This window comes from Glossina fuscipes, unplaced genomic scaffold, assembly GCF_014805625.2.
Source record: "Glossina fuscipes isolate IAEA_lab_2018 unplaced genomic scaffold, Yale_Gfus_2 91, whole genome shotgun sequence".
Taxonomy (NCBI): Eukaryota; Metazoa; Arthropoda; class Insecta; order Diptera; family Glossinidae; genus Glossina; species Glossina fuscipes.
Window position 1 is genome coordinate 775,074 of NW_023998445.1, and position 14,495 is coordinate 789,568.

The 14,495-nt window shown below is 28.0% G+C and overlaps 2 protein-coding genes across 2 annotated transcripts in view; both read right to left on the reverse strand.

Annotated features, from left to right (window-relative positions):
* The window catches only part of LOC119638601 (longitudinals lacking protein, isoforms A/B/D/L-like), a 4,707-nt gene extending 4,611 nt beyond the window's left edge, over nucleotides 1-96 (reverse strand). The window contains exon 1 of the mRNA XM_038035468.1: nucleotides 66-96. Within this exon, the coding sequence (XP_037891396.1) occupies nucleotides 66-96 (31 nt within the window). The remainder of the gene's footprint in view (nucleotides 1-65) is intronic.
* Nucleotides 97-7,439: 7,343 nt separating this feature from the next.
* LOC119638590 (longitudinals lacking protein, isoforms J/P/Q/S/Z) overlaps nucleotides 7,440-14,495 on the reverse strand; it is a 109,427-nt gene continuing 102,371 nt past the window's right edge. The window contains exons 5-6 of the mRNA XM_038035456.1: nucleotides 12,264-12,464; nucleotides 7,440-9,067 (exon numbers count right to left, since the gene is read on the reverse strand). Coding sequence (XP_037891384.1) covers nucleotides 7,536-9,067; nucleotides 12,264-12,464 — 1,733 coding nt within the window. The 3' untranslated portion in view covers nucleotides 7,440-7,535. The remainder of the gene's footprint in view (nucleotides 9,068-12,263; nucleotides 12,465-14,495) is intronic.

Consider the following 14,495-nt stretch of genomic DNA (forward strand, 5'->3'; position numbering starts at 1 on the left):
CGACACTTAAGATTTGAGTTCGCGAGCATTGACTTGGTTGTCTCGATTCTTATCAACTCGTATACCCAAGAGATGGCCCTTGTGATCTTTGCTCATGATTACGAATTTGAAGTAGACTTTGCCTTATGGATACATATGTTCATAATATGAAACTAAATTTGTACGACTTATTTATATCAACAATTGATAAAACTTTTGTATCGATTGTCAAAATGTTTAGTCGAATTTAATAATAGAGCTAATAGAAAGTACAATAGAGAAAGCATCTCCTTCTTTTCCTTTCATTTCAGATAGAATTCTAGCTTACTTCAAAAGTTTACATACAGATAGAAACTTTCAAGTAGTAAGCGTTTTTTGTAAAAGATACGTTAAGTAAATTTTAATTTTTTGGTTTTTTTTTTTGTATAAATTAAATACGCATGCTCTTAACATTATATTAAAACAAAATACATTTCTTGTAAATAGGGAGAAAAATTACCTGTTTTATATATAAAAAATTTTTTTTTTTTTTTTTTGATTATTATTATATTGTAAGGAAAATAGTTGTAGTAGAGAAAAGAACCGGTAACTGGAAATTTCGAATTTTGTGTGACAACAACAACAACTACAACAACGACTTCAACAAGAATTGTCGGCCAAATTTTGTGGTATAAAGTTTCCGGTTCTTTTATAAAAAAGCTGAAATGAAATAATACTATAAAAAAATAATAAATTAATTAAAACATATTAAAACAGAAATAAATAAAAAAAATAATAAAAAATAAAAATATACATACTATAAAACATCACATGGTAAACCTTTTACATATCCATCACCATTTTAAGTAAATTATATAAAAATTTCAATTTCTTCGTTTACGAAAAGCTGACATCGAATTTTTCAAATTTTCTTTATCAGCCATATTTCGAAATGTTTTTTTTTTTTTTTGTAAATATAATTAGTATAAACCCTTAGGGAATGTCCCCTAAGAAGCGGAGAAAAGGAAATAGATAGGGAAATGGCCGCGGGCCAGTGGGTATACGTTCTCAATCTGTAACTATTATACCTTTACCGACTAAGCACCAACTGAGTACAGCAACAATCAAAGTAAACTCTGCCTCTTAGTTCCTTTTTATCAGTGAAAAAATCTTGAACATTTTTAAATTAAATTCATGAAACCCAGTCCAAGTTATTTGGACGAAGCTTTTTTTTTCCTTTGCTATCACAACTTTATTTAACCTATAACCTATAATTCTAAACAACATCAAGGCATCTTTTTTTTCGTTGTGACTTCTGCGACTTGATAGCCTTTAGCCCGGAAGAATTAGCTGAACAGATTTTTACCACATTTTAGACTTATGCCGCTGAACCGAAGACTAATCTATGGGGATTATTTTGCATTAAATATGAAAACATTAAAATATTCTACGGTACTACAGGTCGATATATGATACAATTTATAATAATAATAATAATATATATGAACTATTTAATGTTTTTTTTTTTTTTTTTTTTTTTTTTCGCAATTATTTGGGCGAAAATAGTCAATTGTTGGAAATATGGACTGGCTTTCGGTTCTCACCTTTGTAAGAGTGTTTGTGGGTGAATCAGACTTAGTTCAGTTTTGATTTCGTCAAGAAGAGGAGAAGAGACATGTTGACATGGCTTAGCGTGGACGTACTTTAGAATGTTTGAAATATATTCTCCTAGATGATACGACAGAAATGAACACATTCTTGATCTCTTTTTAAGAGCAGACGATTTGAGAGTCATTTTCAATATAAAATTTAATTCTCAATTAATACGGACATAGAACTGATTTAAGTTTTTGAATTTATCCCTAGTTTTTTTTAATTGTTTTTTTTTTCTTTCTTTAAATAATAGCAGTTAAAAAAAACATAAATAAAAAAAATTTTTTTTCTATTTAGTTTTTCCTTAAAAAACGGTAATCATGCTAAAGTTCAAAATAAAATTAAATAATAATTTAAAAATTATTATTCTTAATTACATATAAAAAAACGAGTAAACAATATACACATAAAAAGAATGAAAAAAAAAAATTATTATTATATGTATATATATAAATACATATAAATATATAAATATGAATATAATTTCGATTATTATAATTTTACTCTACACATAATTTTATAAAAGAAACAAAAAAAATATATTTTTATATTTATTTCTATGTATAAAACAAAACGATTAACTGCTCTAGAACCTAAAGTTGACAGGCAGGCATAGTACAGAGAATAGTAGTAGTGGTAGTACTAGTAGTAGTAGTGGTAGTAGTAGAAGAGAGATTGTTTTACACACTACTTTAGATTGGATGGAGATGAAGAAACAACATCGCGTTTGTTTGTATTTTTTTTTTTTTTTTTTTGCTTGCATTCTTAGGGTGGGAGTTGTGTGGTTGTTCTACATCAAACACGTACCTGAAAGAAAAAATTGGTTAGTAAAAATTTAAAAAAAATTTGTTTAAAATTAAAAAAAAAAAAATTTTAATGTAAAGTAAAAATCAAGCTCTGGGGAATTTATTTAAAAAGGACTTTTGAGGAGCAATTAGGATTGAAAGGGAAATTTTTTAATTGTTTCTTTTTTTTAGTGTTATTTCTTATGAAAAATAAAAGGCCTTTTTGTTTTATTTGTTTTTTTTTTCAGAATTTATTTCTTGAATTATATTATTTTCAATATGCATGTGTTTTAATATGATTTATATATGCATATACATATACATATCTTTATACATATATATAGATGCAAGTATGTATATAGACATATATATGTATATATATATATATGTTTATGCAAGTGTCCGTGTTCAAGTGTTGTAAGTATTTATCATTATGTGTTTTTGGTGATAGTTAGTTATGCTTAAAATAATTTATTTTAGAAGTTTTTCATAATTGTTAATTTTTTTTGTTTTTTATTAACGACATACTATATGCGTTTGTGTTCCGTATTGAAGATAATATATATAAATTATATTTATTTTTTTTTTGTTTTTTTCAAATTCAATTTACAATATATTGCAATTAGAGTTTGTTTTATTAAACTGTTATGTTAGTTTATAGTAAAATGCCAAAATAAATCTGCATAATGTTCATATATATATATATGTTTATATATATATATATATATATATGTTTATGTGTATAAGCAAACATTTATTTATACAAACATATATACATACACATACATTCATATATGTGTATACAAACATGTATGTATATAACATGTACAAATACGTAAGTAAACACATATATACATTTATATAAACATACACACATTTATATATATATATATGCAATATATTTATAAACATTTGCATATATGTATACAAATATATAATATATATGTGTATAAGCAAATATATATCTATGTAAACATATATATGTGTGCGTGTGTGTGCAAACATATGTATATACATATATGTATATGTATACGTGTATAAACATTTCTGTATATACATACAATCACATACATAGACATATATACATAAATACATATATATGTTTGTATATGCATACGTTTTTACACACATACATTCGTATTTATATACATATATATATGTTAATATGCACATATATTTATGTTTATATACATATATACATGTTTATATACAGATAGATATACATGTTCAGATACAAATGTATATGTATTTATTTACGAATTTAATTGTAAATCGACTTAGAATTGATTTTTTTTATAAACTCCGTATATAGTAAACTTTTCATATTTTTCTTTGTGAAAACTTTTTTTTTTGTAATTCAGAAAGCTGGGTCGGGACAGAAAGGCCCTTGGAAAATAGCTTAGCTAAAGAAAGAAAGTTTCAAAACATTTTGTATCGAATGGCATATTTTATAGTCCCAATAAGTTGATTAAGACCACATTCTTACTCGAGCCAATTTTAGTTTTGAAAAAAAATTCAAAAAAGGAAAATTGTTCTATTTACAAATGAGAAGAGGGCGCGATTATTCAAAATATTGAAAAAAATGAAAATTGATGACATTATTTAATATGTTGGCATAAGAAAAATTTTATAAGCAAAGAGTTGTCTTTCCCTTGATAACACCCAAAGAAGGTAAGAAAGAGCTTCCATTGATAACATTTTAACTTACGTTTACGACACCCCCACAACGAAGGTAAGATTTTGAAATGATTTTGCAATGTCTTCCTGTCCGTCTGCCCATTCATCTGCCTATATCTGTTGGATTAGCTCATGGCTGCGAAATATTACCGTCCGTCTTTTTAACTGTATAGAGTTCTGTACCCATAATAAACAAAATATTGTCGTCTCTTCTAACAAAAGTTAAGTTATAACTTAAAGCAAATATTTATAAAAAGATCCTAAAAGCAGTATAATAAATAGCTCGAATACTATCCCTCAAGGATTTGTATATACTATGAAATCAAATCTGGCTTGGTTTCTAGTGCTTATTCTGTCCTTTTAGTCCTAGAATTTATTTCTTTGGTCTAGGTAAATTATACTAATAACGAAAAAAAAAATTATTATTTTTCTTTTTTGGACTTTTTACGATATCAACTCTTAGTCGATTTAAGTAGAAATTCAGCATATAATTATTTAAATTTGATTTTATATAAGCCTTTAAGTAATTTTATTGATTGATTTATTAATTTTTATTATTTTATTTTAAGTTTTTTTTTCTGTGTTCTTTTATTTATTTGTTTATTATACTATTTATATAAGTTTTATGTTAAGCCATTCCAGTTGAGTTAATTTATTGAGTTTTATGAATCTTTTTTATTGTTCTTAATGTTTATTCTTTTTTTGCCTAATTTATAGTTTTTGTTTATTTTATTTTTAATCAATTTTCTTTTTTTTTATCTCCATTTCCCTTGATTTTATTTCATCCGAATTATTTTAATAATTAATTGTTTGGCTTTATTCATTTATTTTCTTTTACAATTATTTTTTTAATTATTTATTTTTTTAGTATTTTTCTTTAATTTATTTTTATTTTGTGTTATTTTATTCATTATCGTTTTAATTTTTATTTTTAAGAAATTAAATTGATAATCGATTGACTAGAGAAGTATTTGTTTTTTGTTTTCAATAATTTAAAGTTTTCATAATAATTATAATAATAATTTTCTCTAAAAAAAGGTTTAGGGTTTCGACTAGGTTTGTATATATATTTTTTTTGTATTTTTTTTTTTTTGGTTTTTTTTAATAAACTCTAAGCTTTAAATATACATTTGCAAGACTGATAAATAGATAGATAATACATTAACATATTAAATATTGACAAATAAAAATAAACTAATTAAACTATATATATATATTTTTTTTTTTCATTTTTAAAGTAAGCCCTAAACAAACTTTTCAAGTATTTTAAAAAAGTTCTTTGTTTTGCAAATGACTAGCAAAAAGTAATTGTTTGTTTAATTTTTTTTTAATTTTTAAAATTAAAATAAATTGTAATTAATTAAAAAATGATTAATTCCATTGCCTGCAATAACGACTAGAAATTTCTGTTTCGTAATGAGAAATATTAGTTATGGCTTCGAAATGAAATTAATTAAAGTTAATGTTTTACATTTTTTTTTTTTTTTTTTTTTTGTCAATTCAAATATAAAATATTGTTAAGTAATGTTATAAATGTATTATGAACTTTGAGATAATATTTCGTAACTTTGGACAATCTTGAAGTCCTTTCACATTATATAGAAAATTATTAATGAATTAAATTGATATTTTCAATGGTTTTTGTTTTTTTTTGGTTTTGAATTTACAATTTGCATAATAATTGCTGGGTTCATTTTAAACAACTAAAGCCAAGCTTGTATAATATTTTCATAAAGAGATGTGCAATGTACATGCGTAAACGAAAAAATTATATAAGAAGATTTAAAAACAAACAATAAAACTTTATTTGATTGGATTTTAATAAAGAACATTTTAAAATTGCTTATAAGCTCAATGAAACAAAAAAAACAAACTGGGATAGTTGTACTAAGTTAAAATAACTTTGAACGCCTCGTGCGGTAAACTTCCTACGGGTTAAGATTAATTAACGAATATCTTAAATTTGAAAATGGTCTTAAGGACCAATTGCAGTATCAAAACAGAAAAAAAAAGAAGAATATGTTCGTATTAAAAAGGAACAAAACTTAATTGAGGTTAGATAACCAACATCTTGAACTTAAGAAAGATCTTAAGTAGAAATGAGGCTCAGTTACAAGATAAAAACAATTAACCTAAGTACTAGTATAAAGCCATTTAAATTCTTTTTATTTGAAAATTCAAAAAGCTACAAAATTCCTTCCCAATTGAGATTAAGTTAAAAAGAACATTTGTGAACTTGAGGATCGTAAGGTTAGAATAAGAAACATAGTGAACTTGGAAATCATTTTAAGAAGCGAATGTCTTCCAAATATACTAATATAAGAATAAATTGGGAGGCCATCTCGGGTTACTTCACGACAATGTGAACTTATTTCATAATAAAATTCTCTGAAGAAAAAAATATTTTTTCAAAATCATCACTAAACACTCTAATGTAGGTAGGTAAGAGATGTATAAATTGATATTTCATTCAAAATATTTTGAAGTTGTATTAAAAAAAAATAACTAAGAAAAATTTTTCATTTTTCCAATATTATTTTTAAGGAAATATATTAAAATGCGAAAAAATTTTTTTGCTTTTTTTTTTGGTTGCTTGTCAAAATTGTTCTGTGTTAAGTGTGCTCATCATTCATTCATTCAATCATCTTCTTTTCTTTTTTTTTTTAAATTTCAACTTGACATGAATTGACTTTTTTCTATAAACTATAGTTCATTAAATGTGAATATTTTGTATTAAAGATGCAGATACCTGAAAACCTAATCACTGCTTATATCTAAAATATTATATTTTTGAAAACTGACTCTTATTAACTAAAATTTCACATACAGCAAGCAAACAAATTCAAAGGATAAGAAGAATAAAAAATCGTAACGTGGTAAAACAAAAAAAAAAAAAAAAAAAAAAAAATTTAGAAAAAAATTGCAGAAAATATTATTAGCATATAATCAAAAACATATAACAAACAATGAAATTAATAAAAATGAATAAAATTATTTTTTTAATTAAACAATATAAAAAAACAAAAAATGGTTTTATAAAATATTAAAAAGAAAAGAAAAAAAAATGTTTATTAAAAATTTCGCTGAACGTTCTTCAAAACTTAAATGCAAATCTATTTGAAAGGAGAGAAAGACATTATACAAGCTTGTTACAGTTCTTTGCCCTTTTGGAATACTTATCTTGTTTCTTTAGATGAAAAATCGTTACAAAAAAAACGTTGACAACATTGCACGCCACAAAATTTTGTATAAACCTACACTCATCCATATACATACATTATATACTAATTTAAAAAGGAAAAAAAAAAAAAAAAAATAAAATAATAATTACGAGTTTTTCGTATGCACTTTTTCTCTTTTCCTCTTTCTCTCACCCTTTCTCTCATGGTCATGTTAATATCGTTTTCTATAATTTTTGCGACGTAGCATACGTAAGACTCGTTCTCGAACGTGTACTCACTTCTATTCACTTTTTTGTAAGACCAACGTATACGAAGTACTACCCTGTTCGGTGGCCCCCGTTGAAGACGAGGTCATCGTAGTAGTAGTAGTACTGGGTACAATGGTCGGATTATTATCATTTACAATAGCGGCAACGGCGGCGGCAGATTGACGTGACATTAATTGCGATTGAGATTGCGATTGCGTTTGTGATTGCTGTTGCTGAGACGATTGCTGCTGCTGCTGCTGCTGCTGCTGCTGTTGTTGTTGCTGCTGTGGTGATTGTTGGGCTAAATTTTGATTTGTTGCATTCTCCTCCTCGTTACGATCGCGGCATTTTGTGTTTAAATGACGTTTTAAGTTACTATGAACATTGGTGGCATAACCACACAATTTACTGCAAAAATAACGCGGTGGTTGGCCACATTCGTTTTTCAAATGACATTTTAAACTATTTTTCCATTTATAATTGCGATTGCAATTACGGCATACCCAGGGCTTTTCAATGTCAGCATTATAGATCATATCTTGGGAATGTTCGAGGGATTCTTTGCGCATGCGTTGATTTTGTACCAAAATACGATAACGCTTATCCTTAGAGAGCATAGATTGATAATCAGCGGATTTCATATTGGATACATTTCTGGGGGTCTCGAGTGGTTTAGGAGTAAGAGGTGCCAAGGGCGGTGCCGTGGACCGAGGCATTTGCGGTGTAATAGTAGTTATTGTGGCCGGTATGGAATGTAATTTAATTTGAACCGGTAAATTGGGTTTAAGCTGTAAATTCTGCAAGTGTTGTTGTTGTTCTAATAATTGTTCCGGTGTCTGCAGTTCGATATGGGTTACAGCCGCTGCTGGCGAATTCATGGCTGATGATTTTTTCATTAATAAAGTGCGCCTTTTACGTGGCATATTGTTAGCATCATTTGACTCAGCAGCTAATTTAGCTGAAGCCGCTGCTGTTGTCAATAAATCTTCATCGGCGAGATCCTGACCAGCTGATAATATATCTTCAAATTCTTCTTCTTGCTCGATTTTTACAGCATCTAAAGACCATTCCATGGGACTGGATAATTTAATATCATAGTTTAATTCAGTATCATCATCATCGGGTTCCTCGCTCTCTTCGTGTGCTTCTTCGTCTTCATCATTTATCGATGAAGCGGAATTTTCAATTTTCACTATAACTTCTGTCATGCTATCGTCGACAGTGTCCAGTTCAACACCGGCAGCAGCTAACGCGGCCGCAGTATTCATACCAACACTACCGTTATGCGAACCGACCACCGGTCCCGTACCAGCGGGTGTTATACAAGCTATAGTAGTACGACCAATGCTACCAATACGTGTCATAGTTGCCTGTGTATTCGGATCGAGAGTCATCTTCGGTTTCAATTGTAATAGGGGTGGCGCGGTAATTTGATTACAATTGGATCCTCCGGCACTACCACAACTTGTACTGGTAGCTACATTCGTAGTTGCGGTATTAGTGGTAATTGATGTTAGTCCAGCCTCAATGTTATTATTGTTATTATTGTTCAGGGTTAAGGATTCTGGTTTAGTGGTAGTAGTATTAAAGGTGGAATTAAAGTTAGTTTCGATAAGAAAGAATGTTTGTTAAATTTTGTATAAAAATTTTTGTTTTGTTTTTTTTTTTAATGAAAAATTAAAATAACTTTTTGTTTTTGGCAAAAAGAAAAGGTAGCGTTTTAAAAAAAAGAAATATTTAAACAAATACCAAACGAGTTGAGATAGAGCAAAAAGCCTACGAATAATTACAACAAAGTACTGAAAAAAAGAAAAACAAAATTTTAAGAAAACAACATAAAGTAAAATTAAAATTATTTCAAGATGATAGAAAAGATTATGAAAAAAAGAAAAAACAAGATAAATATATACAAACTATAAATAATATTAAGTTATTCAATAATTTCATTAAATTAAAGAAAATCTTTTGTAAAAATATCGGTTCAATCCGATACTTAGATATAAGCCACAGCCGATAGCAGTGAACTGAACGAGTAGAAAATTATAGATAATGGAAAAGTTCAAGATATCAAGATATCAAGGTTCAACGATTTTCTAGTCTTAGATTTTTGTATTGTTGTGGAGAGACAAGTCTACGATGATCTATTTTTGCCGGAGTTATCCATATGAGGAAAGAGAAAGGTATAGAGACGTGGGAATCGCAATCTACTGGGTGTCTGGCCAATCGTTAAATGTTAAGCTTTGATCTAAACTTCATACATGGAAAGCATTTTATAAAGAAGCCACCACATAGAAATCGTTTACCGCTAGAAAGTGGACAAGTAAACTTATGAATCGCATATCTGAAGTATAGTTAAATGTTCCACAGCGAGTGTCTGGGCATTTTCGATTAGTCAATATAAATTACTACTACAACAACAAACTATGGTAACAATGATCCGTTTCCGAAAATGAGACCTATAACTTCATCCACTTTGATGGTGAGTGCTTTTACCATAAAGTCAAAGATTTCTAAACGCTTGAATCCTCTAAAGTGAAAGGCCTTATCCATCCTGGTTCGTGATTAACCGGTGTTTCTATGGTGCTTTCATGTTTAAAGTGTTTGAAATTTTCATGTCTACGGCTAATGCTCATATCGGTTGAAATACACTTTGTAACTAATAAACATATATATATATATATATATGAATCTATGAAATGATAAGATTGCGTCCATGAAAAAGTAACATTTGCGATCAAGGATGTTGAACACTAACGCCGGCCGAAGTAGAAGAAGGAGAAGAAGGTTAGTCTTCGTAGAAGAAGCATATATTTGTTTTTTTTTTTTTTTTTTTTTGAAAAATCCATAATTTAAGGGGACAAAGACAACTCTATATTATTTTCCTAGAATATTCTTCCTACTTGGAAAGATTTCAACTTTCCAAATGTTAAATTTTTCCTTGAACATTAACATATCAAATATAGGATAGCTAAACAAACAAATCGTCCAAGCAAATAAATTAAAGAATAGTAAGCCTGCGCTTATTTTCATTACATACTTCTAACACTTTTAGGCAAAACATAGTTATTATGTATGCTTTGCTAACTGCAAGTTCCACATATTTGCCTTAAGGGCTGTTGAATAAATCTTTTCAACACAAAATGTAGTAAAGAAAACAAAATTTACTTCGACGCCTAACGCGATTTTAAATTTAATATCTTTCTTTCAGATTTGCAGGCAACCGCTTGACACAGGTACTATCGCAAGACTACCTATATGTACCCGCGCAAGTTAACTTACAATATTGGTTTTACTTTTTGATCACAGTATTATAAGAGAATTTTTCCAAAGCATTCTTCAACAAAGCACAAGAACCTTTACATATTCATGTTCGATACCTCAACATATGCTGAATAGCCGTAAAACTGATATCGGAACATTTTCTTATGGCTATTATTACGAAAATTGAGAGAAGATTTTAACAAATATAAGAAGAGAACACACTGGTTTCTTTTATGACTAGTGACCGATTGAAGTCCAAAGTCAGAATATACCCCTAAATTTTTTTTATGGATTCAGTAACAAGGAAATGTATTAATTTAAAGATTTTAAACGGAATTCTTTCGACATCGAAACTTGAAATTGGGGACGCGCATGCGCATATAGAGTAGAGTAGCACTTAAGGCATAGTTTGCCCGCATACGCTAGTAATTCAAACAACTTTGAAGAAATATCGATAATTTTTCTATCATTTCATTAACTGCTTATGATTAGATCAAAATTTACCATAAATACTTATGATAGCAAGCCATTTACGAGTTGCATTGAACAATGGTATCGAAGACGTTTACTTTTTTTTGCATTTTGAAAGGCATCATAGTTACTTAAACACAACAGAATAAATTATAACAAACATAATGAGAAGACTGCTAAGTCACATTTAAGCGTACTTGCGAAAGTCATCAAACCCGGAATCGATCATTCAAACCTAAAGAAACACATTATTAACCCTTAAAATTTTAAAATTAATTGGAACTGGAATGTAAACAATTGGCAACAATATGCTTTTAAGGTTTGAGAATCGTTAAACGCCGAATTCAACCGTCCATGTGCGGTTACCTAAGTTAACCGAGATTTGGATCATGGACAAAGACAAAGGCCCTCCGTCGCGAATTGAAACTAACCAGCCAATCGACACCACACGGCTACTCCAAAATACATTCTGAGAAGAAATTGTAATTGCTCTCTTGTAGCATTTTATGGTGGAAATCGCTGTAGAACGCAGACTTGACATATAAACTTATTGCATTAACTTTGGAGCATAGAAGTCTATTTTTCGGATCTTAACTTCTATATAAAAAATATTCTCATGAAAAGACAACAAGATATCTTAGATAAATAGATGAAGCATTTCGTAAAACGAAACAATGGTCAATGGGCAGCCTCGGCTGATCATGAGGTTGTAGTTTGTGAGCAAACCGAGAAGTTTTATTTAAGAATAAACGGAACGAGTTCAATAGAAGTTTTTAGGATATATTCTACAGTAGTTACTGCGTCTATCAGCTTCGTGGGATATATCTAATTACGGATATATATATATGAATAATCATATATCAATAAATATACATACATATATGCACATATATACACATGTAAATATGCACATATATATATATATATATATATATATGTTCATGTGTACACATATATATATTTATATAAATTAATATAAAAATAATATTTCGAATAGAAAATAATTTTTTTTTTTATGTTTCACATACCGCTTGAGGTTTCATTGGCTGCTGTTTTCTCGAGAACCGATTGATCAGCCAACATTATCCAATTCCGTACCCGTATGCGCGATTCACTTTGCGTAGAATTAATAGAACCAGTAAGAGAGGCAGCGGTAGTATTACCGGCAACCATTTTACTATTAGAAGCATTGCTGACATTGAGATCATCTTGGGCAGAGAAAATTGTATCTAAAAATTAAAGAAAAAGAAAAAAAAAGAAAAATGTATTAGTAAAAGAAAAAATTAAAAGAATATAAATATTTTTAAATGAAAGATTTTTTTTTTTATTTAAATTCTCTAAATCGAATTTCATTAAAAAAAATCGGTGCAAGTAGTTTTTTTTTTAAATTTTTTATTTTAATAAAATGTAAAAAGTAAAAAATTTTTAGAGAAATATAATTTATTAAATACTCACTTTAAAGAAAATGCTAAAAATTATAAAAGAAAATATAAAAAGCAAAAAAGCTACAAAAATTTAAAAAAAACAAAAAAAATTAAAATAAAAAAAAATTGTACAAATAAATTATGGAAATATTTAAGACGAAAAACTTGAATATAAAGAAATTTTTGAGTTTGTTTTTTATAGCTTTATTATACATTATTTAAAAAAATTAAATATTTTTACAAATTTTTTTTTTTTACACATATAAAAAATTACATTTAAAATAATATTTAAAAAAAAATTGTAGTTCACGCATAGAAAAGGAATAAACTTAGATAATAATATGTTTTAATGAGTATTTCTTGTGTTGCAGTAATTTTTTTTTTTTTTTTACAATTTTCAAGATAAAAACAATCTATACTTAGATAAAAAAAAAAAAAAATAATAAAAAAAAAAGTATATGTAAAATATTGAGAAAATTACAATTTCTTGTTTAAATAATTTTGTCATTTTTTTTTTTTTTTAATAAGTATATTTTAAAAGATTACTTTTAAAAATGAATAAATTAAAGAATTTATTATTAATCCCAACACCAATCAGAACCAATTTTTATAATTGTTTTTAATTACTCTTAATAATTTGTATTAAACATGTTTTTTTTTATTTTTTTTTTTTTAAGAAATTTCTAGGTAATGAAAACCCTCATTTTTTTTGTTGTTTTACCAATCGTCACTAAAAATGTGATTAAATAATTATTCGGGAAAGTTATTGATATCATATTTTAACTCGGAAGAAATTTCTGAATAATTTCACGTATTAACTAAGAAATTGTTTAAACATTCAACCGTCAAACAAATTTTTGGAAAGCATCTAAAAATAAATGTTTCGCTTTGAGGTGAATCCTACCTAGAAATCTTCTGGGTGTCTTTGCTTTTAATCTCGCCTTAAAAAGCATTTGAAAGTTTTCACCGTAAGATAAAAATTGTTTGCCTTTACGTTAGAAAGCGTTTGAAAGGTAAGTCTTAATACGGCTTTTCTTAGCAACGGGCGTTTTAGTTAAATTGGATAGTTCGGTAATAGGTTATCCGATAAAGTTTGCATTTATACCTCTCAAGTTTATGCACAATTTAGTCATTTTTGGTGAGTGTGAGAACCAATTAAGTCCATCTAACTTCTGAATATTAATTAAAATTATATAGAACATAACTATTGGAAGAGTTTTGCGCCACAATGTTTGGAATTTTGTGACTAGCAGTCACCTGCAAAGAACTGAAATATCAATTAGAAACTTTCAAGTACTTTACTAATGGTGGACGTGTCAGCAAGCAGGCTACTATTTTATAAAAACATCTCCCAAGACCGGAGAATATATTTGAAGATCGTTTTATAATAATAAAGTCCACTTGTTTTGGATGTGCTCATGGGCTCATGATCGTACTTGGGGTATAAGGGTATAGGAAGTTTGTGCAGATGTATGCAATAGACTCAGAAGAACTTCAGAATCACTTTTTGAATCGATTTAACCTTGTCTGTCCGTCTGTCCGTCGTTTGTGCTATACACTGACTTGTTTTGATTATATGGCGAACACTTTTTGAATCCATTTTGGCTTGTGTGTCCGTCTTGTTTTCTCGCATTTACCCTAGGGGCCGCATATTTGGAGATACTTTCACGAAATTTGTTACATTGGCTAATGAGTGGACGCTATTGAAAATAATTCGGATCAGACCAGCTTTTCGGTCACTTCCCACATTATGCCTTATTTTGAAATGCTGTACGGTAACGTAGAGTATTTTACGGCAGGCCGCAACCTCTAATATAATTTTTTTCCTTGTTGATT